The sequence below is a fragment of the Saimiri boliviensis genome, chromosome 2, assembly GCF_048565385.1.
Source record: "Saimiri boliviensis isolate mSaiBol1 chromosome 2, mSaiBol1.pri, whole genome shotgun sequence".
In the NCBI taxonomy this organism is placed as follows: domain Eukaryota; kingdom Metazoa; phylum Chordata; class Mammalia; order Primates; family Cebidae; genus Saimiri; species Saimiri boliviensis.
Window position 1 is genome coordinate 74,770,044 of NC_133450.1, and position 26,676 is coordinate 74,796,719.

The window sequence follows — 26,676 nt, forward strand, 5'->3', positions numbered from 1 at the left end:
ACTAGTCTCTACTCACATCCTAAATAGGCAATAGTGGACTACTAAGAATCATCTCCTTTGTATTCATTTTTACATGATGTTTTCAGCACCCATTCCTACAGCCCTGTGCACAGCGATAGAAGGTTTTGTTTAAAGCACTGAGCATGTGACCCTAGCAAGTCAAAGGACACAGCCTGTGGCTCACTGGGTTCTAGGGAAATATGATTGAGGCAAGCTGGGTTCTGTTGAGGTGAGCTGTAGTGCTCCACGCTGCCCAATTCCTGGTTCTCTGTCTCAGGTCACAGGCCACTTTTTTCCTGGTTAGCTTTTTTTTTTTTTTTTTCTTTTTTTGAGATGGACTCTTGCTCTGTCACCAGATTGGAGTGCAGTTGTGCAATCTCGGCTCACTGCAACCTCCACCTCCCGGGTAAAAGTGATTCTCCTGCCTCAGCCTCCTAGGTAGCTGGAACTATAGGCGTGCACCACCATGCCTGGCTAATTTTTGTATTTTTAGTACACACAGGGTTTCACCATGTTGGCCAGATTGTCTCAATCTCTTGACGTCGTGATCTACCCACCTCGGCCTCCCAAAGTGCTGGAATTACAGGTGTGCGCCTCTGATTAGCTATTTTTAAAAAGTTTACCATTCACCCTCCACCTCACATCTGTTAGGTTAAAAAAAAATCCAGAAATAAAAAGTCTAGGCAAGGATGTAGAAAAACTGGAACTCTTGCACACGATTGGTAGAAATTTAAAATGGTGCAGCTGCTGCAGAAAACAGTATGGAGGTTCCACAAAAAATTAAAAATAGAATTAGCATATGATCCAGCAATTCTGCTTCTGGCTATATACCCAAAAGAACTGAAAGAAGGAACTCAAAGAGACATTTTTACACACACACACACACACACACACACACACACACATATGTATCAGCATTATTCACAACAGCCAAAAGGTAGAAGCAACTCAAGTGTTTATAGACGAATAAATACATAAAATGTGGCATACACCTATAGTGGAGTATTTACTCAGCCTTAAAAAAGGAAGAAAATACTGACACTTGCTACATTGAGGACATTATGCTAAGTTACATAAGCCAGTTGCAGAAGGAAAAATACTGTATGATTCCACTTATATACGGTCCCTAGAGTAGTCAAATCCATAGAGACAGAAAATGGAATGGTTATTGCCATGGAGTGAGGAGAACGGGAATGGAAAAGTTTGTTTAATGAGCATAGAGTTTTGGTTTTGCAAGATGAAAAGAACTCTGGATATGGATGATGGTGATGGCACCACAATGTGAATGTACTTAGTGCCTGAAGACAGCACAGTTAAAAATAGTCATAATGGTAAATTTTATGTTATGTACATTTTGCCACAATTTCAAAAAAGAACTATTAATATATTTTTTAAAAGAGTTTATCACCCATCCAGAATGACCTAGGGTTGAATAGAAGTATGAGTCCCCAAACATGGCACACATATACAGTTCTGCCTACTCTTGCTCAGGACAAATATTATCAATTGATCATTCCAACTTTCTTTCTTCCTGAGTCCAAATGCAATATCATAAACTTTCTCAACCTGGGCCACTACTAAACAATTGGAGCTGACACATCAGCTATGACAATGTAGGAAAGGATTGTGATGGTCTATGGAATTCATGCTAGAGAAAAGAAGGGTGCAAAAATATATAAATGTACAAGATAAGAAAAATCAACACAAACTTGATACATTAAGGAAATTTAAATCTTATAACCCAGTTGAGTCTTTTTCTTTGGGGGAATGGTAAAGTTTCTAAAATCCTAGGAAGATGGCCAGGCACTATGGCTCATGCCTGTAATCCCAGCACTTTGGGAGGCTGAGGCAGGCGGATCACTTGAGGTCAGGAGTTCAAGACCAGCCTGGCCAACTTGATGAAATCCCATCACTAATAAAAATACAAAAAAGTAGACGATGTGGTGGTGCATATAGTACCAACTACTGAGGAGGCTGAGGCAGGAGAATCACTTGAACCCAGGAGGTGGAGGTTACAGTGAGCTGAGATTGCATTACTGCACTCCAGCCTGGGCAACAGAACAAGACTCCATTGCAAAAAATAAAATAAAATCCAAAGAAGATGCAAATTGTATTTCATAGATGTATTGATTGCATAGATATACTTATGCTATTTGAGGAAAATCGATATATTGAATTTGTCATTTTTGTCAAGTCCTTAAAAGTGTTAAAAGTTAAAATCACTGGTTAAATTATTTAAAAATTTTTCTTCATTAAATTCATTTTTTTTTTTTTGAGACAAGGTCTTGCTGTGTCACCCATGCTGGAGTATAGTGGTGCAGCCTCCATGTCTTGAACTCAAGAGATCCTCCCACCTCAGCCTCCTGAGCAGCTAAAACTACAGGCATATGCCACCATGCCTGGCTAATATTTGCATTTTTTGTAGAAACAAAGTTTTGCCATGTTACCCAGGCTGGTCTCAAACCCTTAGCTCAAGCAATCCAAACTGCTGGGATTACAGGCATGAGCCACCGCGCCTGGTCAAATTCATAAATTTTGATGATCTTGTTGAATTAAGTGGTATGTGATTACTTTGAGGAATATTTAACAAGTTTAAGGAAATATTGCTCAATAAATTCACAAGATTATAATGGAATATTATGCAGTAATAAAAAAGGATGAGTTCATGTCCTCCGCAGGGACATGGATAAAGCTAGAAACCATCATTCTCAGCAAACTGTTACAAGAACAGAAAACCAAACACCACATGTTCTCACTCATAAGTGGGTGTTGAACAATGACAACACATGGACACAGGGAGAGGAGCATCTCATACTGGGGCATTTCGGTGGGTGGGGGACTAGGGGAAGGATAACAGGGGGTGGGAGGATGGGGAGGGATAGCATTAGGAGAAATGCCTAATGTAGATGGCAGAGTGATGGATGCAGCAAACCACCATGGCACATGTATACCTATGTAACAAACCTACACATTCTGCACATATATCCCAGAACTTAAAGTATAATAAAAATAAATAAATAAGATGATAAATTATACATTAAACAATGCACTAATGGTCATATGTATTTCTGTCCAAACACAAAAGTGCGTTGAACACTAAAGACCATCAAAAGATAAAATCAGTTTGCCATCCCAGGAGACTCAAAACCATTAAAAGAGATTGCTATTCAAATAAAGATATCACATGCCAAGCCTGTTCTATACAGATTATGTTAATTTCTCAGATGCGATGGAGCTTGCTCTTTGGATCACTGCACCTTGTGTGGTGAAAGCTTTTGCTTTCCCAGTTTTATTACTAACCTAGAGCTGTCAGTTCCATACCTTTGGGTTCATCTGTCTTTCCTCCTGGGTTAGAGTTGTCATCTTTTGTGGAATCCTTCAAGGTTCCATATTCCTTTTCCATCTTAGCTGCTTCTTCCTTGGTACTGTCTGTTTCTTCATGACTCTTCTCTGATGGTGCTGTAATCAGATTGAGCATTGTTGTCATAGCCCTGTTTCCTAGCTATAAATTGGTTCCTAAAGTGGAAATCAACTTTATCGACAAGGTACAGTTTGAGATCAAATCATACTTTGAGTTGAAAGGGATCTTAGTGCTTATCTAATCCAACCCTCTAACCCTATATTACAGATGAGGAAATTGAGGCCCAGAAGGGGGAAAGATATATCTAAAGTCATCCACTAAATTCTCAGAAGAGCTGGGCCAACCCCCGACCCCACCCCAGCTTTCTGCGTTCTGATTTGGCATCCTTTTTCTTCTGCCACACTGTGTCATTAGAGGGCATATTCTTTGTCTTACTTTAATCAGTATAGGTGATCAAGCCAGCATATGTCAGGTTCTGAAGTATATTTGGTAGGTCTTGATTCCAAATGATAATAGCTCTATAGCTGCCCAATCTCTCCTTGACATTGCATTTTTGAAGGATAGTCTATTACTCAGAGTCACACCTAAGTATCTGGGGCTATGGCAGGACCTCCTCCTTCTGCTCCTTTCTTCACACTCCTTTACCCCTAGTAACCCTAAATTCGAAGAGGAGACTTGAACTCTTGCTGTCAAAAGGGAAAACTCTTACTCTCTTCTTACCTTAAAATCACAATATTTCCATGTAGTAATCCTTTGTTGAATTAAAAATAATAAACCTTAAAATAGATAACCACTGAAATTGTAATGCATTTCTGCAGGCAATAAAATATTTTTAACCTCAAGCAGTCTAACAGTAAACTTTTAAAATAACAGTGTTTTTCCTGGAATCCCTGCACTTTGGGAGGCCGAGGCGGGTGGATCACGAGGTCAGGAGATCGAGACCATCCTGGCCACCATGGTGAAACCCCGTCTCTACTAAAAAATACAAAAATTAGCTGGGCATGGTGGTGCATGCTTGTAGTCCCAGCTACTTGGGAGGCTGAAGACAGGAGAATTGCTTGAACCTGGGAGGCGGAGGTTGCAGTGAGCCGAGATTGTGCCACTGCACTCCAGCCTGGCACCTGGCAACAGAATGAGACACTATCTCAAAAATAAAAAAATAAAGAAAAAGTGTTTTGTTATTATAGAAAAAATGAAAAGAAAAAAAAAGAAATCAGCTATTTTCTGATATAAAACATCCACTAATGTGCTGTGGTATATATAGAGATGCATATTTTTTTTCACAGTTGTGGTACAATTTTGTTCTTCGCTGTGTCATTAACATTATTATGGAAGGATATTTCCAGGTTATTATAAACTGCTTGGAAACATATTTTAAAGAGCTATATACTATGCCATCAAGAATATGTACATAATTTCTGTGATAGGAATAAAGAGTCAAAGTATAACAATTTGCAATTTTTGGTTGTCATTAATAGTTAAAAACATTTAAAAAAGAATCTGCCAATTGCACTTTTTCTCTTTTTGTTCCCCTCTCCTGCTTGAAAGGAGGCTTCTTTTTATAGCTCAGTTCCCTGGGGTTTGATGGGCTGAGCAGGATGCTGGGTGGAGGTATGGAACTGACAAAACCAAGAGCCGGGGTAAAGCACACTACCTAGTGGCACAGACCATCCCAGGGGAGAGAGAAGACCTGGAAGGGGACAGCAGGAGGTGGGGCAGTGGGGAGTGAACAGATGAGCAGACACAGTAGTCTGGAGAAGTAGTTACCCAGAGAGAGAAGATACCTAAAGGAGAATTTTAGGATGTATTGCTCAGTTTTGTGATGTAGGCTTTTCCTTTCCACCTAAGATTCCTAGCCAGCTCCAAGAATCTTCAGTAAAGACCTATATTATTTTTCAATGTTTTTTGAGGTCAGATTTATGTGCTATGCTTGGTCACAAAATAGCCAAGGTCACATCTAGTTAATCCTATGGCTGCATTTCAGATTTTAACCTTTTCAAAACCTGTAATTTTTAATTAATGATTGTTAAAGTTCATTATTTACCACTCAAAAGGGTTATTATTTTAAAAGCTAAAAAAAATAGTTGAATAATCATACCTGGGAAAAGCTTGCTTATATTGTCAGTAGCATTTTTTTCTAGCTTGTTTTTGGTCTGAAGAGCAATCATTTCATCCAAGTTTTCTGGAGGGAGGGAGGAAGGAAAGAAACATAATTTTATTCTCTGAGAGGTGATATCAAAGTTTTTCTAAAAATGTTTGAATCTCACCAGAAATATCACAATAGCAACTCCAAAATATTAACACTGCTGGTAAGATATTTTGACCTGGATTTTATTTCTAGGAATCACAGATTCTCAGGATGGAAAGACATATAATTTGAGATCCTCAAGTTCAGCCTCCCACTCAGCTAACTGCTGAAGTCCCTTCTATGTCTCTGTGCCCACTGCTAGAATTTCCAAGATTGGGAATTAGAGTGGACACTTGGGGTTTGACCTACTCAACACCTTGTGGTAACTACACTTTAATTTTTCTCTGGATAACCTAACCCTGTCTCACTCTCAGAACATTTGACTCCATTGGCGGTGGAGTAACCCAAGAATGACTAAATAGTATCTTCCATGACCTAGGCTATAATTCAAGGAGGAGCCCAAGACCCTATCCAGGTCAGTGGGACTCAGTGGCGGGACCACTGGCAGAAAGAGGCTCTCTTTCCACTGGGATTGATGGGCTGTGAGAGTGTGAGATTGGGACTGTCCCAGCCATCTTGTTCCCACAGGGAGCAGTCTGGAATAAATCAAGACACAAAAAGTTAGAGCCGTGAGATGGGATGAGGTATGAGGTCAATTCTTCACATTATTGGTGGAATTCACAAACCCAAAACCAGACTACCCCATTCCTCCATGGACTATTCCAGCTATACACAGCAATAAATTTCTTTTGTGCTTAAGCCAAACAGTTTGATTTCTGTCTTTCAGGGCTCTCACTAATTCATGAGGAGGCCAGTTCTACCATTAGGTAGTCTTAGACATCATGTCCCTCCTTATGTTAAGAAGCATTTCCTTACTTATATTAAGCTGCACTGTGTATCCTTGTCTTTGTCCTAATTCTGCTCTTTGGAGTAGCATTGTATTAAGTGTTACTAGACAGCCTAGATGGGGACTTCCTCAAGGTAGATGATGAATTAGAAACCATGCTCTTTGTACTCAGTTATTCAACCAGCCACATAGCTATCTCACTACACTATTTTAGGATGAGCCTTTTCTGCCATTTGCAAACAAGCATGTCTCTGCAATTAGTGTGTAAATATTTTATTATTACTTTGTATAGTTTCACCCCAAGTAAATTCCTCTTACCCTACCCTGATTTTAAGAAGATAATCAATATATTCTATTGTGTAATGCATTGCTTTCTTCTTGGAAATAGTGGCTATACCTGGCAACATCTGTAATCATGACACATTGTTGAGGCCAGAATAGAAAGACCACTGCTTGTCACTGCTCAGATGGGAGGAGAACCGGCTGGTCAATCGTCTTCTACCCATGCTGCCCTGAGCCTCTGGAGATCTAAGGGTGGCTCTCCATGGCAGCAGAAGTCAAAAGCCAATGTGATTATACAGAAAAATTCTTAAAGACATAAACTCGAATTGTAAAAGTTACACATACACATACATATTTACATATATGTATATAAACATGTACATATACGTTAATATGTATGTCTTTATAAACAATATTTACATTGTATGTGTAATATATAGATATAATTATTTAAAAACACAAACATTTAGGATAAAATTTAAATAGTCTATTATAATAAAAATAAATAATTTAGATCGTCTCCTCTTGTAGAATATCTAGCCTATTTTCACTGCTTTGCTCCTACAAATCAATGTTGTCCAATTAAACTTTCTGCAATGACTAATGTATTCATTTCTGCACTGTTCAATATGGTAGCTACTAGCTACGTGTGGCAACTGAGCACTTGAAATGTGCCTAGTGCAACTGAGAAACTAGAGATTAAATTCTGTTTAAGTTACTTTTAAATAGGAACTTGTGGTTACTGGTTACCATATTGAACAGCATGGCTATAAATGATAGTGGGAATATCTGCCTAGCACATAAGCCTTTGAGGCATTTCTGATTTATTTCCATAGGATAATTGACTAAGTGTGGAATTTCTGAGTCACAGGGTGTTGATATGAAACAGTTATTGATAGAAAAATAATGTCTTTAATCTACTGTTAAAAAATACAGTAGGTCCCAAAGCACTGTGTATAATATGAGCTTATTTTTGTTATATAAAAGAAAGAAATGACATAGGTATACACACACATACACACATGCACGCGCGCACACACACACACACACACACACACAATAACATCTGGAAGAATACAAATCGAAATGTTACCAGAGTGTTGATGTTGTGAGTGATTTTCACTTTTAGCATTTTTTGCATTCAATGACTTTTTTTTTTTTTTTTTTTTTTTTTTTTTTGAGACGGAGTTTCGCTCTTGTTACCCAGGCTGGAGTGCAATGGCGCGATCTCGGCTCACCGCAACCTCCGCCTCCTGGGTTCGGGCAATTCTCCTGCCTCAGCTTCCTGAGCAGCTGGGATTACAGGCACACGCCACCATGCCCAGCTAATTTTTTGTAGAGACAGGATTTCACCATGTTGACCAGGATGGTCTCGATCTCTTGACCTCATGATCCACCCGCCTCGGCCTCCCAAAGTGCTGGGATTACAGGCTTGAGCCACCGCGCCCGGCCCTTGCATTGAATGACTTTTAAAAATAAACATGATCTTTTACAATCAGGGAAAAAAATAGTAAAACTACTTTCATTTAGGAAAAAATGAGGTTCATACAGAGTAATTCTGGATAACCCTATCTGGTATAGTTTTGATATTTGTTCCCCTAACACTATGTTGAAATGCAGATCCCAGTGTTGGCAGTGGGGTCTGGTGGGAAGTGACTGGATCAGGGGGATGATTTCTCATGAATGGTTTAGCACCATCTCCTTGGTGCTGCTCTCGATAGTGAGCGAATTCTCACGAGATCTTGTTGTTTAAAAGCGTGTGGCACCTCCCCCACCCTTGCTCTTGCTTTCACGCTGTGAAGTGTCTGCTCCTGCTTCACCTTCGACCATGAGTAGCTGCTTCACTGGGCAGATGCTGGTGCCATGCTTTCTGTACAGCCTGCAGAACCGTAAGCCAATTAAACCTCTTTTCTTATTTATTTATTTATTGTTTGTTTACTTTTTTGAGACAGGGTCTCGCTCTGTGGCCCAGGCTGGAGTGCAGTGGCGCTATCTCCACTCACCGCAACCTCAGCCAAAGCAATTCTCATGCCTCAGCCTCCTGAGTACCTAGAACTACGGGGGCGCAGCACGACACCCGGTTAAACTTTGTATTTTTTGTAGAGTCGGCATTTCACCGTGTTCACCAGGCTGGTCTTCAAGTCCTGGCCTTAGGTGATCTGCCTGCCTCAGCCTCCCAAAGTGCTGGGATCACAGGTGTGAGCCATCGCACCAGGCCCCTCTTTTCTCTATAAATTACCCAGCCTCTGGCCAACATGGCAAAATCCTGTCTCTACTAGAAAAAGCAAATTAGTTAGGCATTGTAGTGCACACCTGTAATCCCAGCTACTTGGGAAGCTGAGGCAGGAGAATCTGTGAGCTGAGATGTTGCCACTGTACTCCAGCCTGGGTGACAGAGCCAGACTCTGTCTCAAAAAAAAGGAGAAAAAAGAAAATAGCACTGTTTTGGTGACTACCCATCCCATTCTTCCCTATATTAAGTCAAGCAACGATAGACTTAAATATCCACATGGAAGATCTGAGACCAGAATGAGCAGGATAAAAGTGCTTCGAAGGCAGCCACAGCTGCTGAGAATCTGTCCCGTCCCGGCTGTGTTTCTGCTGGCGGCCTGGGGATCTGCTGCACCCTCCACCCATGGCTACAAATGGAGCAGATTCAATATGGAACAGATCGCCCCCTCCAGAGGGAGGCTCCCAGCTCTAGCAGAGTCCTTTGAGAGATAGAGTGCAGGTAGAAAAGCAGTGACAGATTCTACTCTAGGGAATTCTTTGCTGCCTTGCTGAGGTCTGAGTAATTTATCCTAATGGGAATGTGCCCTGTTGTTTTAGGACTGTTTTACTTCGTGCTAGTTAAGTCAGAACAATGGTCTTTGGAAGAGGTGGGGCTCATTGTGTAATTAGGCAGCCTTTCCTTAACTGCTGGTTCAAAATGTATTGAAACATTTTCTTAGTGTTATGAGTTTAAACATTATTTTTAAATCAAATAGTAAAACAAGTCATCAGAAACTGGTGTGATCTTGGAGAAACCCCATCTCTAAAAAAAATAACAAATAAATAATATAAAACAAAAATAAATAAAATAAAATTACCTAGCCTCAGGTATTTCTTTATAGCAACTCATGAATGGCCTAACACTGTGTCTTATAAGATTTCCTCATAAGGGGTCATGAGGTCACCTTGTACGAAGTTTATCAGGGATCAATAGTATTTGTTGATTAAGTAAACCAAACAGGAAAACAAAGCCTTTCTTTTTTTTTTTTTTTTTTAAAGGGGAAGCCCTGGGCCTGGGCCTCCCCACGGGTAGCCCTGCTGTGGCTTGTGGACCCCAAGGGGCCTGGTGAGCTGACGGCTGCTGGACAGGGACGTGCACCCGCCACCAGATGGAGGAAAAACTAAAGCCTTTCTTAAAAACAAACAAAAATTGAACATTTGCAATGTACCTAGTACAACTGAGAAACTAGATTTTATGTTCTATTTAATTAATTTAAAAAAAAAACCTATATGCAAAATGAGAGAATGTCCAAGTTTGTCTATAAAGTTCAAGGAGTAGGGAGGAGTTGGCAAACTTTTTCTGTAAAGGGCCAGATAGTCGTAAATATGTTGGGCTCTGTAGGCCGTATATGCAGCCTCTTGGAATTACTCACCTCTGCTGTTGTACCATGAAAGCAGCCGTAGACAACACTAAGCCAAATGAGCATGGCTGTGTTCCAATAACACTTCATTTATGACACCAAAATTTGAATTTGAATCGTTTTCACATGCTATGTAATGCTTTCTTCTTTTGACTCCCCCCTACCACCATTTAAATATGTAAAAGCCATTCTTCTTAGTTCATGTACTATACAAAAATAGGTGATGGGCCAGATTTGGTCTATGGGTAGTAGTTTACCACCCCTGTTAACAGACAACAAAGTTCTTCATTTTGTAAAACTGAGATTTAGCAAGAGGCAGTGCCTTCCCCAGGATAACAGCACTCATCACGGCAGAGCTGGGACCAGGACTCAGGACGTCTGATGCCCAGCTCTTTTCTCCTTGCCACACACAGATCTCAGAGAGGAAAATCAAGACTCTTACTCCCAACCTTTCAGACACAATGGAAAAAAACCAATGAGTCAAAATAATTTTTTTTTTGAGACAGGGTCTCACTCTGTTGCCCAGGCTGGAGTGCAGTGGTGCGATCTCGGCTGACTGTAACCTCTGCCTCCTGGGTTCAAGCGATCATCCCACCTTAGCCTCATGAGTAGCTGGAACTACAAGCACACACCACCAGCCCTGGCTAATTTTTTCCATTTTTAGTGGAGACGGGGTTTCACTATGTTGGCCAGGCTGGCCTCAAACTCCTGGCCTCAAGTGACCCTCCGCATTGACCTCTCAAAGTGCTGTGATTACAGGTGTGAGCCACTGCATGTGGCCTAGAGTCAAATTTTTTGTTTTGTTTTGTTTTGTTTTGTTTTTTGAGACGGAGTTTCGCTCTTGTTACCCAGGCTGGAGTGCAATGGCACGATCTCGGCTCACCGCAACCTCTGCCTCCTGGGTCCAGGCAATTCTCCTGCCTCAGCCTCCTGAGTAGCTCGGATTACAGGCATGTGCCACCATGCCCACCTACTTTTTTGTATTTTTAGTAAGGACGGGGTTTCACCATGTTGACCAGGATGGTCTCGATCTCTTGACCCTGTGATCCAGCCGCCTCGGCCTCCCAAAGTGCTGGGATTACAGGCTTGAGCCACCGTGCCCGGCCTAGAGTCAAATTTTTATAAAATTATTTCCATGAAGATTATTAGAAAATGCTAATGAGACAACAATTAATAAATGTGAAATATTTGTACTCAAGCTGGTTCTATAAAGATAAAAAGTTGAAAACTGGTTAATTTTATTCATGTATACTATCAAACTGGTCAATTCTTGCTACCGAGATGACGTGGGAAGATTTGGCATAAATTATCAAATGAATGAGGTAATTTTTGCCAGTCCCTAATTTTTTGAACAACGAAAACTACCACAGTGGAAACAAAACACATAGGATTCTCACCAAGGTAGGAAACACCTTCTTCTGGAGATATTGTTCCATATTTCACCATCATCTTCACAAAGTCAATCAATGTTTTCATGATAGTAATTAGTGTTTCTTTCTCTTTTGCTTCTTTTTCTATATAAAAGAACAAAATAACTTAAAACTAGTGATGGATAGCTTCCTCTTTCAATGTTAATTTGTAAAGTACAGCATGTTTTTGTTTGTTTTTTCAAAGATGGGGTCTCACTGTGGCCCAGGCTGGAATGCAGTGACTATTCACAGATCTGATCATGGCCTGCTACAGTCTCAGACTAAACTCCTGGACTCAAGAGATCCTTCCATGAAGTTGGAACTATAGGTAAGCACTACCACACCCGGCACTAATTACAGTATTTTATTGAAATATTTCTCTCTACATTTATAGCTAAAACCATATATATTTAACTTAAAAAAATCTAAGCTTGATTGGAAATACAGGGTAAGATACAGCCATACTGAACTTTTTCAGAAATGGGCAATTATAACTTCTCTAGAAGAGTTTAATTTCATTTAAAATATTTTGCTAATAGAGTAGATGATAAAGACACAGTTTTCAACCAAGATAACATGAACTCAAAAGGAAGGGTAGAAGACTGGCAACTCAACAGCTTTTCTCTACTCAGGTGGTAAGTCTTTGAGGACAAGAACAATCTTTATTCATTAACTTTCTTAATTGAAAACAAGAACATATATAGCTCTAGTTTATGAATGCAAAATTGATTTTTGAATGAGTATATATTACTTTTTAATCTTTATTTCATTTGAAAGAATACATATATAGTAAAAATATTCCTACTGCTCAAAAGTAAACAAAAATGAAAAGTAACATTCTCTTCCCCATCCCCTCTAACTCCCTTTAAGTAACGATTACTAGCAGTTTCTTGGGAACCCTTTGTATTTGACATTCTTTTCTGCCTCTTGATGGAACAAAATGGCTAATGATGCCATAATAGCTCAGTAAATATATTAATTCTAAAATCAGAAAAAAAATCTATCCCCATTTTTGAAGAAAAGACAAACTAAGATGCTAGAGGGGGAACTCATTTTCCCTGTTCTCTGAGCTTCCACTGAAGGATTTTCTCTAAATACTCCTAGACTCGCTCCCTTCCTCTGCATCCTCCCCACAGATATGGTTGGTAAGCCACAGCCATTAGCCTACGTTTCTCAACTGCGGGGGATTTGGAATCTTTCTTTTTGTCCACTTGCCTGGAACAGTAGAAGGCAAGAACCTGAGAAACACAAGCCTGTTCTGCAGACTCAACCCATCCCTGAAACTGGCTGTTCCAGGATCTAGATGGAGGAGCAGGGAGCAAACAAGCCCACTGTTGGCTCTCACATGAAGCTGCATTCTGCAGCCCGTGTTTATCAGCAACAGAGATGATATTTTGGTTTCCTACCCGCTTTATTAATTCTTGATTGGTTGAGACCCTGGACAAGAAAGACAGATGCTAGCAAAGAACTCAGTATGAAAATTTAAATTAAAATTATGAAAAAATAAAGGCAATAAGAAATGAGGTGAAGGAAATGGAAAGATAAAAACAATGAACACTTTATACCATAGAATTATTTTAAATGCCATAAAAGTCATGGGTTGGGAGGGAGGAAAAATGGAAAAAGAGGCAGGGGAATAGATATTGGAAAGAACTGATAAATAGTAACTCTAGCTGTCACATTATTTGCTCAAGGTCACATCCGTAGACGTATTTGGCATCACACTGGTGCTCTTCACTGATGAGAAGTGACTCACCAGGGTGACAGAGGTTCTGAGCTGGGCATCTGCCAACTAATGGGGCAAAATGGCTCAGAATGGACCCTCAAGACATATAGGCCCTGCAGAGCCAGCAGGGTGGCCGGTGCCATCTGGCCAATGTCTGGAATTGAAACACAAGGGATGTTCTCAAGAAATGAAAGCTTATTTTAAGGTCACTTCTTGGGAGAAATAGATTACAGTTAAAGAAGTCTTGATATAAATGTTCAATCTGGGGCTGAATCCTTGAACAGGGAAAGGAAAAGCCACAAAGGCAGTCCAGAGCATTTGTTTGAACAGTAACAACAGAAACATTGCACATTATTGGCCCTCCTTGGAGATTAACCAAAATAAACATGGACTGAATCCTCAGTTAACTCAGTGCACATATGCGCAAAGAGATCAGGACACATGAATGATTTTCCTTAAAAAACAAAAAAACAAATAATTTCCCAAGTGTGTTTTAGGCTCCTGAATTCCTTCAGTTGAATGTTCTTCATTTTAACTCTGAAGTTAACATGTTCATAAAGGCTGACGCTGAACTGTTCATAAAGATGTCCTAATTTTAAAAGGAGGAATTAGGTTTCCTACAGTGTTTCCATTAAGGAAAGTGAGTAATGCCTTTTAAAGGAAGATTTGTCGCAAATGGCGGGATTTCCTGCCTACATTTGGGTGTGTGACAACATGTATACTAATCAAAGAAGTCAGGTAAAGAAAGACAAATACTGTATTGTCTCACTTATATGTAGAATCTCAAATAGTCAAACTCACAGAAGAACACGTAGAATGGTAGTTGCCAAGGGCTAAGGGGAGGGACAAATGGGAGCTGTTGGTCAGAGGGTACCAAGTTTCAGTTATGCAAGATGAATACATTCTGGAGCTTGTACACCATGGTGATTATAGTTAACAGCGCTGTTCTGTACACTTGAAATTAGCTAAGAGGTTATCACGCACACAAGAACAAGAAAAGGAAAAAAAGAAGAAAAAGAAAATGTTAACTGTGAGGTGATAAATACATTAATTAGATCCATTGTGATAATCATTTCACAATGGATAAATATACCAAGACATCACATTGTACACCTTAAATATATACAATGTTTTCTTGCCAATTATACCCCAGTCAAGCTGAGAAAAAAAAGTTGCAATGAGAGCTGAGGTTGAACTGGGTCAGAGCAGGGACACTGCCTGATTCATCTCCATCTTTGTTCTAGGTCTTTTCCAGTACCTTGTTCATAGCACATATGCAGTATTTGTTTGCTGAACAAATAAGTGAACTTTCTGTTAACAAGGTTAATTTATCCAGAAGCTTCGCCTTTCCTGATCATCCTTTCCTAAATATTTTCACAACTGGCTTACTCCTTTGGAAAAAAAATCAATGTGAACCGTTTTCCCGAAGCCCACAGTGTATGTCATTGAAGATTATTACATTTGGAAACTAAAAACAGGAAGAAAATAACCCACCCACACATTTCCTAGAATCGCTCTTCCTGTCCCACATAATCACAACCACACAGTGGTTACCTGAATCAATACTTTTCAGTAGTGCATAGAAATTTGGGAAATACTGGAGTTCCTCAAAGTTGTCTTCACTGTAGGTTTTAGTTCTCCTTTCCAAGCCATTTGTCAAGGTTAAGGTGTTAGAAACTGTTTCATCATTTTCTCCCTTAGTAAGACCATCTTGAATTGCTGCCATTGGAGTCTCCAGTGGTGGAAAATCAATAAAAAAAAAAAATATTTTTTTAGAACTAGTGAAACTCCAGCTCGATTCCTTCCTTTGTGATGTCCTTGAATGTGAAGTCCAAGAATTCCCCTTCCTTTCCAGGCTCCTGCAGGTTCCAACCCATTTCTAGACATGTGTGCTGTAGTCATATGAAAAGGTCGTTGAAGCTTAGGGAAAGGTGGTTTTATGAAAAGGTCATTGAAGTTTAGGGAAAGGTGCTCTTATGAAAAGGTCATTGAAGTTTAGGGAAAGGTGCTCTTATGAAAAGGTCATAGACACTTAGGGAAAGGTGCGCTACCTCGAGGAAAAGCCCCTGAAGACCCCGGCTCCTGCTCAGGGGAAAAAAATGGGAATTTCTGGGCTCCTTCTCTGGCCATGTTTACCTCCATAAACGCTCATGACTCTCTCCTCAAAAAACTGCCTTTTAATGAAGAAGGAAGCTTTGAGTTCACAAAATCTACCAAGAGGGCTGGTGCCAGATATAGGAAAGCCTGTCAGAATGTCTATCCATAACAGAGCGGTCACACTTGGGAATTTCTGGGTAAAAATGTAAGTGTTGTCTGGATGAGTAAACAAAATCCTTTCTCCTAGACCTGATCTTTGTTCAGTGGCTCCCATCTCAGTAAATGATTCATTCTCCATTCAGTGAACTAGATAGAAATTTAAGAGCCTTTCTTGCCTCTTCTTCCTCTCCCCACTCCAATCCATCAGTAGCCTTATTGGCTCAGCTTTCAAAATTTATCCCAGATTTGCACATTTCTCTCTCCACTATACCACTCTGGTTCAAGCAGCCTTCATCTCTCACCTTCTAACCGCAACACCACCCTCCCCAAATCTGTTCCCGACACTGCATTTTCACATTGTAGCCAGAGTTATCTTTTTAACAATCTGACCATGTAACTCCTTTGCTTAAAATTCATCAGTATTTTCTCACCGTTCTTACAATAAAGATCAAAGTCCATCCATGGCTCATAAGGCTCTGCATGATCTGGCCTGGATCCACCTCCCCAGTCTCTTCTCTCTTTACTCTTTCTTTCTGTGCCAGCAACACTGTGCTTATTTCAGTTGCTTGGATACTCCACACATCCTCTATGTGCTGCCTCTCATGTTCACAAGTTAACTCCTATTTGACCTTCAGTTCTTAGCTCAAGTTACTTCCTTAGGGAAGCAATTCCTGAGCCTAAGTCCAGGCCAGGTTCCTTTTTTGAGATCAAAGAGAACCATGTTTCTTTCCTCAGAGCTCTTAATGCAATTATAATGAAAACACATGATGATTTAAACTTTATCTGCCTCTTCCACTAGACTTTGAGTTTCATGAGTCAGGGTTTACATCTTTTTAAATGGGCATGGTATTTCTAGTGCTTGATACAGAGTTGGTATTTAATAAATACTTGAATATTTCACTTGTGTTTCATTTGCCTTGATGCATTCGGATAACATGAGTCAACAGGTCAAGCATATGAACATTTTAGAGATGGTTGAATAGGAGTATGTAATGGAGTGAAGAATTATGGAAATAGCTATGTCAGTTTTAGCTCAGACTGGTGAGCTTGAGTGAAAATTGTAAGAGTTTTTTTTTAAAATAAATCTAGAACTCTTTTTTTGAGTGGGTGAATCTTCAAAAGCTGCTTAAAAAGATGGCAGCTGGTGGGAACTGGAAGTAAGGAGAGCAGAGGAAAGTTTTTAGGGTATCAAGCAAAAAAAAAAATCCAGGCCCAATTTCTATTTTCTAGCCTCTCTAAAACAGAAACATCAGCCTCTACAGTTTTTGTATTTGAGATAAGATGTTGGAGGAGAGGAGGAGACATGGGTCTGTGTGCTTTACAGAAGAAAATCAAAGGACAGATGAGGAATTTGATATCCCCCTATGGTCAGTTTCATCTAAAGTTTTAAAGAGAATTCAAGGTAGGGAGAAAGATCTCAGCAGCTTGGTTGGAACCAAGGAAAACATGAAGAGGCAGGGAGTCCAACAAAGGGAAGGAAGGATGGAATTAACCTGGGTAAATAGGCATCTAAGTGAAAGGGGGAAGGAGCAGGTGGAAGAGCACAGCCTAGAAGCGGCATTAGGCAGCTAGCTCTGGGGAATACAAAAGCTGGTGGAGCAGAAAATCTAGTCAACCCACTTCTTTGTGGCAGGATTGGGCACAGATGATGACATTGGCTGTGAACAGATACTGGATACCAAAACAACTGTGAGTTGTTTGGTTGCAGTTCACTGAGACTGCACACATAGTTGTTATTATGTGATATTGTTACTTCACATATTATTACATATTATTTTACTGTGGGGTATAATGTAAGATATAATCTTCACTAAATAATAGAATATAACATAATCTTTACATTATTTCCAGAGTAGAGATAATTTATGTCTTTTAACTTTTTGGTATTTTATGCATATACATATTTTTTAATTAATTTTTTGAGACAGGGTCTCACTCTGTCACCCAGACTGGAGTGCAGTGGTGCAATCATAGTTCAGTGCAACCTCAAACACCTGGCCTCAGACGATCTTCCTGTGTCAGCCTCCTGAGTAGCTGGAACTATAGGCTTATGCCACCACACCCAGCTGATTATTTTTATTTGTAGAGGTGGGGAGTCTCACTATGTCACTGGGGCTGGTCTTGAACTCCTGGCCTCAAGTGATCTTCCCACCCCCGCCTCCCAAAGTGCTGGGATTACAGGTTCGAGCCAACATGCCTGGCCTGAATATAAATGGACTAAAAATGCCACATACTCCCAATTTTCTTTGGTATTAAGTAAGGTACTAACTGTATACAGATAGAAGTATACACTCACACACACCCATGCACATACACATACACACATACATACCACTTTCTCTAGTATTTTTCCAGCCTGATTCTCAGTTCTGCTTGTGGGCTTATTGGAATCCTCCTCGTAATTGTTGGCTTCCTTTGAGATTAATTTTTGCAAAACCTCTGCTACTTCATCTTCCAGTGTATGTGCTTGGCTCTCTGTGATCTATTAGAAAAAGATACAACATATATAACTGCTGCATTCCCAGTCTTGAGAGTAAAAAAAAAATCTGGACTAAACTGTAGTCGGACATACATTATTTTTTAAAGAGGGATCTTCAGAACCATCTTTCAGACAGCCCTCCCTTATGCCTGCACCACATGCTGGCTGTTATGGGGATTGCCCAGCACTCCTGGAAGAATTATCTTTGGGCCTACCTTGCAAGCTGTTAGTCCTATCTGTTGAAACCCACGGACCACTTATTTTGAGAAACACCCTGAGCATTGCTCCTCCACAGCTTTGGGTCATAGTCAGAGAACCTTTGACACCCCACAACATTAGCATCTTAATAAAGCCGGCCAGGGCCAGTTCAGTGTGGAGGAGCCAAGCTGAGGTGGATTCAAATTAGATCACGTGGAGTTTCTAAAATACACATCACATGCCTTTGCTCATGTTATTTCTTTTTCTTCACACACATGTCTTTTACCTCTGCTGGTTATATCCTAGTCATCCCTCTAAGCTTCCTTCAAACGCCTCTTTCTCTGAAGCCTTTCCTTACTGCCAGTTGGATATAAGCTATTCTTTGGCTCTTAACGGTTTTTAAGCAGCTGGCATTTTGGGCGTGTGTCTACTTGCCTAGTTCTTCTGATGGATGATAAACTCCTAGAAAAAAAAAATGGTGCCTTACTTGTCCTTAAAACCTGCGGGTCCTAGTAGAAGGAAGACACATTATAAACACTTGGCTACTTGAGTCAAATGGCTCGGCTTCTTGGCATACTCTAAACTGCACTAGGAACTTGTTTTACTTCCATGCACATGACTTACGAGGCCAAGATTTAGTAGTTTAGAAACAATCTTGTCAAACACTGCTCTGTCATTTTCTTCATAAATCCTGGTGGCGATTTTATGGACAATGTCTTCAGCGGTTAAAGGAGTCCCGTCTAGTTGATGAAGGCCATCTGGATCATCTAGACAGAACGACCACAACTTCACAACATAGTGATCATAGATCTATTTCATGCGTCGTATTAAACTTACAATCGGTACTTTGCTTTTGTATACAGATATGTTTGAGATGTATTTATGGTGGTGCTTGGTCCACATAAACCCTTGGTTTGAAATAAAATTGGTCTTCATGTTAAAAACTTAGTATGATAATGGACATTCTGAAACTTTCTCAGGTGACTATAAGGGGAAGGAAAAGCTGAAGGCAACATGAAAGGTCTCTCCATTAATTGTTATCACCAATAATACAACCCATATTATACTTTTTATTTTTTATCTTTAAATTTTTTTTAGAGACAGGGTTTCACCATGTTTGTCAGGCTGGTCTTGAACTCCTGACCTCAGGTGATCTACCCACCTCAGCCTTCCAAAATGCTAGCATTACAAGCATGAGCCACCATGCCTGGCATATTATACTTTTTATTCACATAGTATGTCATATTTATATAGTATGTCATATTATTCAATGTACCCTTCTATATGTGTACGATTTGATATTCCAGTTCCATCGGGGAATAGATTGTTTGGTAATATCCCCACATGTACTACCTTTGCAGGCAAATTCCTGGGGTGGGATGGAGACCTCTACCTCACACCCAGAATCAGAGTGTGTACTGAAGATTTTATGACTCATCTAAAATAAATATTTACTTCTAATTGAACATGTATCAGAGTGTCATTATGTAAAAAGGCAGCTTAACGTGACAAGACCCATTCTTAGAGAACAGGGATCTTATTTTATTTTATGTGCCTGGAATTTAAACTTTTAAAATGTGGCAACCTATCTGCACAAAGCAATATGTAAATCTTTGCAGAGAAGCATGCTAATATGTACCCTTGGCTTTCCTAGGAATACATTTGACAGTACGACTTCAAACTAAAGTAAAGGCCCATCCTGAGGGAAAGGGTTAGTGGCAATGAAGCATTGCAGCGCATCCATGGAGATATTCCAGGAATCAATTAGTCATTTCCAATCTATACCACATTAAGTGGATCAAGTTTACAAGGCACTTAATTCTGTCTGTTTCCTCTGGGAAGATCAGAAAGATCAGAATTTTAGCCCCAGTGATGTTTCTTATTAACTATATATCATTGGATCACTGTAAAGGAGTCTAATAAGGTATCTATCTCATGGGATTGTTGTGAGGATCAGATGTAATCGGATATAAAAGTACCTTTTAGATTGCAAAATACTTAAGGTTTGGTGCAAAAGTAATTGCGGTTTTTGTCATTACTTTTAATGGCAAAAACCATGATTACTTTTGTATCAACCTAATATATGAAAGCTAATGTATTATTGTTATGTGCACAGTGAATTTGTATTTTGAAATAAAGGAACTGCAGTTATCTTCTGGAGAAAATGTAAATTGAATCTCTGGCCAGATTCTGCCCAGACAATCCTCCTCATGTTCACTCAGAGAAAGAAGAACATGATATTTCTATTCTGATTCTGCTGTTTTCTTCCATGAGTTTTGGGGACTCAGACAGGGAATTTCTCCAATGGCCTTTCTTTTAGACTCTGTGAAAATAGAGGTATATGCAGCCTTAGGCAGAATATCTTCTTGTTTTGAAAGAAGCTTAGGAAAATGAGTGGGGGTAGTTATACATGGAGGACTGGAAGTTCTCTGTCAATACAAAATTGCTGAGCTGTTGGCCAGCCCATGAGCCATGATCCCTTTGAGCTGAGTACCAGAGAGACAAAAAAGCAGAAGCCCCTAAGAAAAACAAACAAACATAAAATCACTTGCCCTCCTGGATGGCTGAAGATTTGGTTCATCATCTATTTTTCAGGAGCAGAAACTCACTATTATGTGTCTGATTTTTCCATTTGTGGGTTGCAAGTCAGGCTCTTGAGAATACATAGAGCAGAAACTGCTCCAGTCTATGCAGAGGTGGAAGAATTTATTTCCCTCCCCACTTATCTCTCAGGATCCATAAAAGGAGGAATATTGGTTGCCTGCTAGACCTGGAAAATAACTGAGGTGACTGTTTTTCAGTCCATTTACTTCACAACAGGGAGGATGTTAGTAACCCACTGAAGAGCCTTTCCTCTGCTGCACTGCTGTCCTCTCTTGAGCCAGGAACTTAGGTCTCACCTAGCAGCGCTTTGGTGGATGGAGTAAATAGCAGAACATGTGACCATTGCTCTTCACCTTTCCCTGACTTCCTTCACTCTTCTAAAATGGATACTATTATTCAAAATGGCTTTCTCTTGCTCATGAAGGGGATTTCACCCTCCATGTATAGACTCCCAGAGGGAAGCTGAACATGGTTTTAACACGTAACTTGTGTTAAGTAGCCACAGCATTCTAAGTGAATGTCAAAGGGTCATGTCCCAAGTCATCGTCTGCCCAGTTATGTTCTGAATTGCTAGCATCTAATATGGCACTTGACATTAATTTGTTCAATATATTTTAATTAAAGTCTTACTATGTGCCAGACACTGGGAATAGAGTGATGTAAAGGTTAGGCAAGCTCCCTGACTACACAGGTCTTACTGTCTAGCTCATAGTCCAATACATAGTAATTGCACAATAAATATTAGAATGCACATAGGCGCCTGAAAGCACTGCTTTAGAAGAGAAATTTGGAAAGATCCTGAATCGTGGATACTATAGAAAACACTGAAAAGGAGAATTGCTGGGTCTTATAGCACAAGCCTATTTGGAAGTTTCCTAAAGGCAAGTGTAGGTCTAGGAACACATCCTGCAGAAGTTAGCTTCCTTTACCTTCCCCTCTGGGATGAAGTCTACATGCATCTGAGGTTCTATCCAACTTGGTGGCCAAAAACCCTCTGGTTTCAGGATTTCCAGAGCAGAAGGGGAGACCAGAAGCTTTCTCACAAATCATTTTCTCGAAGAACCTTGGCCCAGCATCTCTGTGATCTCAAGTGGAGTTAATACCTCCTACAGTAAACCTAAAGTCATCAAGACTAGCACTTGGTAGTTCTAAACATACTTGGGATGGTAATAAAATGTTGAACAGATAAAAAATTAGTTGCTCAGGTTAGTGGTGAGATCAGAAACAGATCTGTGTCTCTACCTGCAGGTACAACCACTTTGACCAATTCAGGCAACTCAATATTAGACTTTAATTAAATCAAATGATCACTTCATTTGAAGTAGTTGAATTTGTTTTGCAGGCAGTTATAATCAGGGTCTATTTGTAGTCCCAATATCTTAGGTTAAGAAATAGAATTCAAGATTTTAAAAAGTAAATGTCCCTGAGTAACATGAATTATGATATACATCAAAATATAAACCCATTGCCTCCATCCCACCTCATAGATACACAAGACACTTAGGAACACTCCTAGGTTATTATGTCCTATGACAACTCAATTTAATTGTCAGTTGTTTTATGACAGACATATCAACATAATTCTCTTGTAGCCATGGAACAGAGTAAGGACAGGGAAGAAAACCTGTACTTACTCCTAAGCACTAGTTCTCAAAATGAAAAACACACTCTCCTCCTTAATGCCTAGGTACAACAGTTCATTTATTATTCCCTCATATAGTCTTTCATTTGGTCATTCATTCATAAATTTATTCAGTGAATTCATGGGCTTCCAGGTACTGGGGCTACAATGTCTCTGTTCTTATGAAGTTTACAGTTTAGTTTTGGAGAAAGGCCTTAATCACAGATAATCACACTTACGGAGGTAAAATGACAAACTGCATCAAGTGCCATGAAGGGCAAGAACAAGGTTTTTATAAGATTATATGTGCTAGACGAACCTAGAAATGTAGTCAGGAAGCAATCCATGCAGGACTGTGGAAGCTTCATTAATGACTTTGGTTTTCCTGTTTTGTTTGGTTTTGTTTGTTTGCTTGAGACAGAGTCTGTCTCTGTCACCCAGGTTGGAGTGCAGTGGCATGATCTCGGCTTACTGCAAACTTTGCCTTCTGGATTCAAGTGATTCTCCTGCCTCAGCCTTCCAAGTAGTTGGGACTACAGGCACATGCCTCCACTCCTGGCTAACTTTTGTATTTTTAGTAGAGATGGGGTTTCGCCATGTTGGCTAGGCTGGTCTCAAACTCCTGACTTCAGGCAATCTGTCTTCCTAGGCCTTCCAAAGTGCTGGGATTACAGGTGTGAGCCACTGCACCTGGCCTAGGATTTTGGTTTTTAGTCCAAGAGAATGGGAATCTTATAAGAGGTTTTATGAAAAAGAGTGGCATACTTATATCTATGTGTGGAAATTACCACATTGGCTGCCACATAAAGAATGACTTGAAAAGAGGTGAAGTGATTGTGGGGAGAACTGTAGATTTTGCTATAGTTTACGTGAGACATAACTGGAGTTTGGACAAGGATTGGAGCTTGGACAAGGATAGAGAAATACAATTGAGAGATATATGGGATGTAAAATTAATAAGTTTTGGCAGATTAGAATTTGAGAGGTGAGGGAAAAGATAAACAGTTTGATCCTAGATTTCTATCTTAAAAAAACTGGATGGATAGTAGTGCCTTTCCTAAAGAAACAGTACTCCAAGAGGGCTAGGTTGTGAGGTGGACAAATATTATGAGTTTAATCATGGGCATGCTAAATTTGTGGTGCTTCTCAGATTTACAAGGGAAAATGTCAAATAGGTAAACAGATAAATAGGTCTATAGCTAAGAGAAGTCTGGCCTAGTGATACGGAACATCAAGATACAGATGTAATTGAAGCCAGGTAAAGGTTAGGAATACCTAAGGAGAAAGCATATGGCTAGGAAGAGAACAATGAAAAGGAAGTAGTGGATATTTCACCTTTTTGTGAGGGGTGGGAGGATACTTAATTGCTCTAATTATTTGAAAAGTGTAATACTTTGTTTATACTAATTGTTAAAATAAATTTGAATGTTAAAATGAATTTAATAACAAAATATAAATACTAGATTAAAAAGTTTTCAGAGCATCATTAAAGGGAAAATAAAGTTTGGCACTCTGTGGAGCTGGGGCTTTACATATTACCGGTACATATATGCTTTATCTCAATTTTGGACTTGACTAATAAAGGATTATTAATGTTTAAAAGATATTTTTTGAAATATTGGAGTTTCTCTTAACCCATTACGGGAAGCTCCAAGTTAACAAAAATAGTTGGCAAAAAGTTCTTTTTTTCTGATTTACCTTGAAATTTATGATCCAGTCCACTCTTAGTAGAATCATAATCATCTACCAGTTTTCGATTCTTGGTTGAATCAACATCTTCCACATTCAGCTTATTATCAAGTGGGGAGCTTCTTATAGATTGTCTTTCTTTCTCAATTTTTTCCTTTTCTGTTATTGCCTTCAGCAGGTTCAAGTTATCAGCAAAAGAGTAGTTGTTCTGACCTCGCTTGTTTTCTGAAAGAAAAGCCCCAAGCCCAACACAACTATTTTAGTTCAGATCCTCCTAGCCTACATTGTTTAAATTAACATCAATATGATTTCTTTTTACCTGCAGGAAGTGTTATTTTAATCTTGTCTGCTTCTGCTTCAGCAATCTGTGAAGCAAACAGAAGATAGATCTGGTTTAAAATCATTGCCCTACTACTTACCAAGTATGAGACCCAAATGATTTACTCTCCATGGGATTTAATTTTTTTTGTTTGTAAATTATGGTTAATTCCTATTTCAGAGCATTGTTATAATTAAGGGCAGACTGATAAGTGTTAATTCCTTTCTCCTATAATATTGGTGAAAAATCTCTGGCAAATTGGCTATCTTACAACGGAGGGGATGTGATGATGAACTTACTGGGTTATTATATAGTTACTGAATGTATTCATTATACAGAACTCAATGTAAATAGCTGCTAGGGCATAAAATTTACCAAAACTAGATTTCCCAGCCTAATTTCTGTCAATTAACCATTAAGTTCCTGATGTTTGTAAATTCAAAATGACCAAAATGTCACAGCATAATTACATTCAATAATAACTAAATCAAAATGAAATAGCATTTATAATGTTACTTTTGACCTACCTGTTCATTCAAAGGTCTTTCTGCACTTAATTCTCTATTATGTAGAGATTTGTCTAGAATAAACACACGTGAATATAAATTTAATCATGCATTCAAAGACAAAATATGCCTTTTATTAAATAAAATCTTCATATAAAGGAAAAAAATATTAGGAGAAATAATTTCAGATGATTATGAAACATATATTAACAAAAATTATCAAGATTATACAGTAACAGTAATTATCAGTATTGCCTTATTTATTATATTTGTGTATTTCCTGAGTTGACACAATCACACTCTTTTTTTCTGACCAGTAATTTAACATAGTTATAACACAAGGGTTACCAGCTATTCTCAACTAGAGACAGCATAATTTGGATTGGTATTATTAGCACATTAAAAGCTCTTTCATCATATACTGCATATGTAATGAACAGAATATCTGAGAAAGGTTGTAAGGCAACTAGAAAAAAAAATCCAAGCCACTTTAGGTGAAGAATATTCCCTTTCCTTTTCAAAATAAGATCTTAAAAAAAAAAAAAAAAACCCATGTTATTGCTCTATCATTTTAAAAATTGAAGAAAAAAAGATCTGTCTTCTGTCTCTAAATTCGAACTGATTTCTCAGTCAGTATTCATGTATATAATCTGATCAGAAAATGAGGCACGGTGATTTACAGCTCACCTATTATACCAAACTTTACCTTTTCGTGGCGAGATAAAAGGAGGGTAGGAAGAAGAAAAGTGTTCACATACCTTGGCTGCCTCCAGGTTTAGGGAAAGCTTGAATCGGGAGCACCAACACCAGAATCCAAGTGCCGGTGCCGAGGAACCCCATTCTTCCACGCTCGGCTTGGGTCACAGCCCGGCGCTGGGCTCCCAGAGCTGTAGCTTTTGTTATGAATGAAAAGGAGGAGTAAAAACAGGAAGAGCCAGGAGGGCGGGTGCGGGGCGGGAGAGGGGCCGGGACTGGGCGGCCGCGGGATCTCAGACACTCGGGGGGTCAAGGGATTAGCAGGGCTGGGGCGCGCGGGAGTCACGTCTCCAGGTGGAGGGGAGCGCTGTCCGCTCCGTGGGTGCTGAAGTTCCTGTGACGCGGAGACGGCCGCACCAGGGCGTAGCTTTACTCCCGCTCCCTCCTGGAGAGGAAGTGAGGAAGGAAGCGCATGCTCCATGCACGCCAGAGGCGGGTGGGGATGGCGTCAGAGACTCCAACGCTACTCCAATCCCCCGGGAATGGAACAAAGGAGGGGCGACCGGCCAGCTGGCTGGCGTATTTTCTGTGCTGCAGTCCTAAGGTGTCCCTGGGCTCAGGGTCAGCTGGCTTGCCCTAAGCGTGACAGAATTGTCCTTGCCTCCCAAGTAAACGTTACCTCTAGGGCCAAATGCCTTCTCTGCCTGTGCACCTGTCAAGGAGAGTTAGATAACCTTGTGCGAGGAGTTCTGCTTTGGGATTCTTCTTTTGGGATGTCTGCTCCAGGAGCCCTTCCTTCCATTCACCTCCTATACCCAAAGGTAGATATAATTCTAATCTCTTTAGAAAAACCCTGCCACAGG

The 26,676-nt window shown here is 39.8% G+C and overlaps 1 protein-coding gene across 1 annotated transcript in view; it reads right to left on the reverse strand.

The window, feature by feature from the left end:
- SCG3 (secretogranin III) overlaps window positions 1–26,263 on the reverse strand; it is a 38,867-nt gene extending 12,604 nt beyond the window's left edge. Inside the window, exons 1-10 of the mRNA XM_003928849.4 lie at window positions 25,876–26,263; window positions 25,139–25,191; window positions 24,612–24,657; window positions 24,302–24,517; window positions 19,003–19,145; window positions 18,034–18,183; window positions 15,000–15,177; window positions 11,708–11,824; window positions 5,460–5,543; window positions 3,322–3,459 (exon numbers count right to left, since the gene is read on the reverse strand). Coding sequence (XP_003928898.3) covers window positions 3,322–3,459; window positions 5,460–5,543; window positions 11,708–11,824; window positions 15,000–15,177; window positions 18,034–18,183; window positions 19,003–19,145; window positions 24,302–24,517; window positions 24,612–24,657; window positions 25,139–25,191; window positions 25,876–25,957 — 1,207 coding nt within the window. The 5' untranslated portion in view covers window positions 25,958–26,263. The remainder of the gene's footprint in view (window positions 1–3,321; window positions 3,460–5,459; window positions 5,544–11,707; window positions 11,825–14,999; window positions 15,178–18,033; window positions 18,184–19,002; window positions 19,146–24,301; window positions 24,518–24,611; window positions 24,658–25,138; window positions 25,192–25,875) is intronic.
- Between the last annotated feature and the right edge of the window lie 413 nt (window positions 26,264–26,676).